Source organism: Syzygium oleosum, unplaced genomic scaffold (genome assembly GCF_021117445.2).
Source record: "Syzygium oleosum isolate NSW1041296 unplaced genomic scaffold, Sole_v2.1 Sole_v2.05, whole genome shotgun sequence".
NCBI lineage: Eukaryota > Viridiplantae > Streptophyta > Magnoliopsida > Myrtales > Myrtaceae > Syzygium > Syzygium oleosum.
The window spans coordinates 13,444,606-13,450,605 of record NW_026607489.1 but is presented as its reverse complement, the minus strand read 5'-3'; the positions used below and the strand labels follow the sequence as shown (position 1 = coordinate 13,450,605).

The window sequence follows — 6,000 nt, the reverse complement described above, 5'->3', positions numbered from 1 at the left end:
TCCAAACAAGGCATTTTCACGCACTCCCTCCTTCCCCCCACCAAAAACAGATGTGTTTTCTACCATCCTTTTTTCTGTTGATTACTGTATTTTCATGTTCTTATGCGAAATCAATCCAAAAAAAAACCTGTTCCTTTTTTTGTTCCTCTCTGTTGGTCCTTTGGGTGGCGAGCGCTGAAGTGAGGGGGTGGGGTGTGTGTATAAGAGTACGCAGTCGTTCTTCTGAATTAGATGGAAGCATGGTTACTTTTCTTTCTAAGCAGCAACGCGAAGCCCAACAGCGCTTGTGGAGAGAGAGAGAGGGAGATGGACTTCTGGGCCGTGCTCAGCCCACGTCATGGATTTAGGCAAGACAGGATTCGCAGTGGGATTTTTGCGTCTCTTGCCCCGAAAAACACACCAAAAACGTAAAAGGGTTCCTACCTACCATGTTCCTCGATAGTGGTAAAAGGATTGCGGACTTCCATTTGGGACACTGGAAGTTACAGTACACTTTCTTCACGAACAGGGTTAAGATATCGTTTTGGCAACCGCGTTTTATGACTGGTTGCGTAAAAAACGGTTTTTCTCCAATCGCGTATACCGATAAAAATGCAGCAATTATTACCAGCACGTTGCGATAGGAGTTAGCAATGGATGATTAGATTTGAGCTGCACCCGCGTGCTATATTCCATACTGCATATGGAGATTGTTTTCTCCATTGATGGGCGGACATAACAGATGCTCAGAGTACACGACGTGTTACCGTTCCGATAAATGTGTGTATATATATCATCTTCATATCATGTTTTCTTTAAAGGAAACGAGAGAGCTGAGCATTAATAATAGGAATGGTTTATCTCATATTCAATAGAAAACAATGCATACATATGTATGGGATCTGTAGCCACAGATTCCCATTATAAAGAGGTGAACTAGACCAATCCACTAACAGATGCACACCATGGCCATGCTGAACTGCTAAAGTTATTGTCCCTCCATCTTCGTTCTCGCTTCAATCACAGACTAAACATTACATAAGAGGGTAGATGACACAGCTGTTATTGGTCCTGTGGATATCAAGACGGTCGTTCACGGACTCGGAGGCGGGGGCGAGAAGAAATGGAAGGTGGGACGCCGGCGGATCTGAGGAATCGATGATGGCAAGGGTCGAAACGCAAGCGTAGGAATTGTGGTAAGTGCTGCAATTGTAGGAATTGTAGGAGAAGGAGAAGGAGACGGGAGAGGGGGATTCACTCCTGGGAGTGCAGGAATAGGTGGTAAGGTGGGAGGAGTGGGGATGGTCGGAACAGTAGGTCTGGCCGGCACTTGCAGAAGTCGACGAGGGCGAGCAGCTTCGCCCATTCCGCCGCTTGTGATTGCAAGAACCGCTGCAAGGAAGGCGAAGAAGTAAGCACGAGAAGCCATGACTCTTGGGGAGACTTGGGAGATGAAGCTGATCTTGAGTGAATTGTTTTTGATGAATAACGGAGCTCAAGAGGGATTCGATATTTATAGGGGATAATTCGGCTCTTCATGAACAAATGTGACTTAATTCAGACATGGTTAAGCTTTGGAGTGGTTAGAAAATTACACAAATGACTGTTGGGATGGCATTTATTGTTGTTAGGTGATTATCTTACAAGTTAACAAGTAATCTGTTCTGCGCTCACTCTATTTCCTAGGACCTAAAACACAGAAGTTGGGTGTTAAACTTACCAAGGCCTCCAACAAATCTTCGAAAGAATGACGATTAAGAATCCAAAATCATAAAGACAATGACATTGCATGGCAATGTTAGTCAAGGGGACGAAATGCCATTAAGGGATTCAACAATGCGTTGTTCGTCGTTTCGGTAGACGTGGAAGCTTCATGTTGCTAAATGAAACCACCTTTCAGGACTCAAGAGATTGCTTCTAAGCTGAAACGATGAGTAAAACAAAGAAGAGCACAGCCCAACTTACCCTTAATTAATGACCAGCTTTCACCGATTCAGCTTAAAGAGGTGGTTGGCGCTTCCTGCGAAGAAAGAAAGTGTAGGCGTGAGGAATACTGATTCATGCATGCAAACGCTGTTAGGTGACATCTTTTAATTGATGATGTAGAGACATTAGGTTTCCATTCTGAACGTGGAATCGAAGATTGGTTGGTTCTTTACCCCAACAATTCACTAACAGAACTTCCTTACCTAAGCGGAGTCCCTGTAATCTTATTTTCCTATCCAAGTACACTCTATGTTTCAATGCGTCCTAACTTTCAAAAATTAGAGGATGTATGAATAAAGCTCTTCTACCGAAACATACTCCCGACGTGCGACAAATCATATCAAATTCTGCGCAAAATTCCATTCCACGTCATCGACTATTGTCATTCGCAGAGTTCAAGGTAGATCAGGCCTTGACGAGGAAAAATCTTATACCATTAGCCAGCACCTTGCACCTGTTCCAGCTTAAAAGATGTCTCGCTACCTGAGAAACATACATCGAGCCTTCATGGTGAGAGTACCACTTGCAAAACTTATCTTGCCAGAGGTCGACTGAAAAGGTCACCGCCTAATGTACTTAATATATAAGAGTCGACGCGAGCGCAAGTTTAGTTCTTGGTTAATTTGTGTCGATACAGAGATTGTGAAAGTCTTCTCTTTGTCCGAAAGTATGCATGGAGGTCTGCCTCTGAAGCTGAGCAACCCCTGGTCGGGGTTAACAATCTTGAGGGCATGCAAGCTGTCCAGCATTTATCTGTTGGTAAGTCCAGAATAAAGAAAACGCTGCCAAACACGAGACATTCAACAAAAGACGGAGCAAAGTTCAACAAATTTAAGCCATTAAGATGCCGCAATCAAAGTATGATCCAGAAAAATAGCCTAAGCCCATTGGAACAGAGAGAAAATTCATTACGTTGTCTCAGATAATCTCGAAGCTGTGTTGAATGCTGGGCAGACAACTATAGAATGCACATTCGATCGATTATTCCATTCTTGCTGCAAAAAGTGTAACTGTGTTGATCTTTGCAGGATCAGTTCTAGAAAAATCAGAGACAACTAGCAGGATTGTCACCAACAGCTAGACTGAGTCTACCAGCTTGTCCTACTCTATTGATCTGCCAATCTGCCACTCATCTGAACGGAACCTACATGGATTTGCAACATGCAGGAGCTCTGAAGGCATAGAAAAATTTCAGGTAAGATAACGTTTGTTGCTTCATATTTAGGCTGAACAACCTCGGAAAGCACCTTTTCCGTAATACACGGTGAAGGCATTGAGATTCTCAAATCTCTGAACTTTTGAATAATCTTGCTGGATTAGGTAGGCAAATTTACCCCCCGAACTTCACGCTGTCCATGCACAAGTTGATTCAGCTCTAACTACCTGTTGTTTGACCCCAAAGAGTACTCAGAAGCATCAGCAATCTCAAAATTGTCAAACTCCATCTGTGGTTTTCTCTGCAAAGAAAAATAACATTCCTAAATCTCCATCAAAGGTGCAGTAAATTGAAATGATCCTGTCAAATGTCTTCCCCCATCAGCTATCCATTTTCACTGAAAAATGAAAACAAAAGGCTGGAAAACTTCCTGTGCCCATACACCTTAAAATTAAGTAAGGGGTAGCAAAAGGCAAGGAGTTCAACCAGAAAAAAACTCCCCAAACTGGCACTAAGTTCTATAGAAAGGATTTAACTCAACCGTTTGGTGTATTTTGGAAAAGGAACAAGAACATTTCAATAGCCCCACTTATTCGATTAGAGTTCTTCATACTGCTGAAGATCCCATTAATACCTCGGAGCATGAGAGTGGTATTATCGTCCACCTAAATTATTCATATAAGACAATAATAAAAGCAAGGTCCTGAGTTCACAATGGTCACATAGTTAGTTATTACAATTTCCACATCCAATTGATGTGATGTTCCAACATATCCTAGGTGATATGATCCAAAATCCGCACATTAGAAGTTGGCAACAGAAACAGAATACAGGTTGACCATAATAACCTTAAAAAATCAACTCGCCCCAAAGAAAAGCAAAATTGATATATCGCCCTTTTTTCAAGAATCTTCAAGTGGCCAGACCAAGCCATGTTGAGGAGAGAAGTTTGAACATGACAATTGATTCATCAAGCTCAACAGAAAACATGAAGTGCAACCAGTAAGAGTAAATCTATCCTCAAACAACTGCTAGGGGAAAAGATACAGTGTATTGGTTAATTACTTTTTTTATTTTTTTGGTCGGAGTATTGGTTAATTACTTTAATGATCAGAAATGAGGGTATGACGAGCATTGCAAAAAACAAGTGAAATAGGGCTATAGCTGTAATTGCTCATATATTCCCCAATAGTATGTTAGCAAGATCGCCTAGCTCAAGATTAGCACCTTTTTCTTATTTTTAGTTAAACTTATGACACCCTAATGCAACATCAGCAGTGTTGCCTGCACTACTTGTTCTCCGAGAAGTCCCTGAGTGAAACAGCCACAAGAAAGTGGTAGCCTTAATCTCTGGGGACACGCATGGTGATGACAAAAGATCTTCGGAAGCTATACAAAATAACTAGCATCACCAATGGCACAAGAGGATTATGAAGCAAATTGGAGCATTCAGTAAGCAATAAAAAAATGGATACCGGGGGGCGAGGCTGTTGATAGCATACGGTCAATGTTGTCAACACGCCGCTGTATAGATCTTAAAACCGCATTCATTGATGACACTCTCTTTCTAATGCTGGAGATCCTGGCAGCATGTTGCATGGTGAATGGCGAAGGTGCATCTTCCAGTAACCGATCAAGCTCTGCCGGAAAAGAGAAAATAAAATTCAACATAACAATTTTGAACTACCTAATTTAGTCGCAGGCTCGGCCAAGAAACTACATGGCACTTGAGGAGAAAGAAATTGGCTAGCGCTGTTGCAATGTATAGTCCAAAATGCACAAGTAAGATACAGTTGTTTAGTAATGATTTACCCATAGATATCTGATTGTCTGTTCGTCAACATACTAACTCTTCCCATCTGTAAAACTAGATTCATCCTTAAGTTGCAATCAGTTAGAAGGAGAAGAGCTGTTTATCATGTAACTTAAAGCTTAGACAAATTACATATTACTTAGACCACTTCTTCATTGTTCATAATCAGGTCACTACACTTGCAAAACTTCCAAATCAAAGTCATTAGAGGCCGTGGTTTCGTTTGCGTAGCTCGGGTCAACCATCCATTGAAAGCCCATAAGAAAAACTATCGTTTGTCTCGGAGAATGACGCAGAGTACTCGATTTAACAGCATTCGTTCGTTCCCTTTCTAAGGAAATGACGACGATTCGATTCAAACCAACTCAAAAATCACGATAATCTGATTGCTACGACGAACATCATCAAAGTTGCATAACTGAGAAGGTATTCAACTCTCCTAGCTAAACCATGATCAGACCAATATTGAACAACAGTACTTGGAAAAACCTAGCAAAGAACGGGTGAAGAGATTGGAAAAAACCAGATCGATCTCGCCGTAGCCATGTGAATCAAGAACGCCGATCTTGAGGAGTAGAGAACGAGTACCGCTCGTGAGACGATCGATGGAGGAGGAGAGCTGGTCCTGGCTCTTGAGAGTGTCCTGAGCTCTGGAATCGAAGTCTTTGATGACGGACACCAGGACGGACGATATTCCCCTGGCGACCGCGTCGCCGGAACTACGATCGCCGGCCGCGTCGCCGCCGCCGCCTCCTCCGTCCTGATGAGAAGATTCGGGAGCCTCACGCTTGTCCGCATTCGGAGGGGCGACGACGACGACGACGACGCTTGCGCTCTCGTCGTTGGGATCGCAATTGGCGTCACCCGTTTCCATGGCGATTGTCCGACAGACCGTTCGTCACTGTTGCAGCTCAAATCCAAGGTAGGATTTTAAAAGTACTCTAATTTTTTCAATAGTTTCGTTTAAATAAATATAGAAAATTGAAAATGGACAAAAAGTTAGGACGCGAACGATAACCATTCTATTTCAGAAATTAATATTTGGCTAAAAATCAAATTTTCTATT

The 6,000-nt window shown here is 42.4% G+C and overlaps 1 protein-coding gene across 1 annotated transcript; it reads right to left on the bottom strand.

The window, feature by feature from the left end:
• Window positions 1–2,786: 2,786 nt before the first annotated feature.
• Window positions 2,787–5,858, bottom strand: LOC115693383 (uncharacterized). Its single transcript, XM_030620363.2, has 3 exons — window positions 5,523–5,858; window positions 4,597–4,761; window positions 2,787–3,422 (listed from the first exon to the last, which is right to left on the bottom strand). Exons 1-3 carry the CDS (start codon window positions 5,806–5,808, stop codon window positions 3,400–3,402), a joined length of 474 nt encoding a protein of 157 aa, XP_030476223.1. The 5' UTR covers window positions 5,809–5,858; the 3' UTR covers window positions 2,787–3,399.
• Window positions 5,859–6,000: the final 142 nt, after the last annotated feature.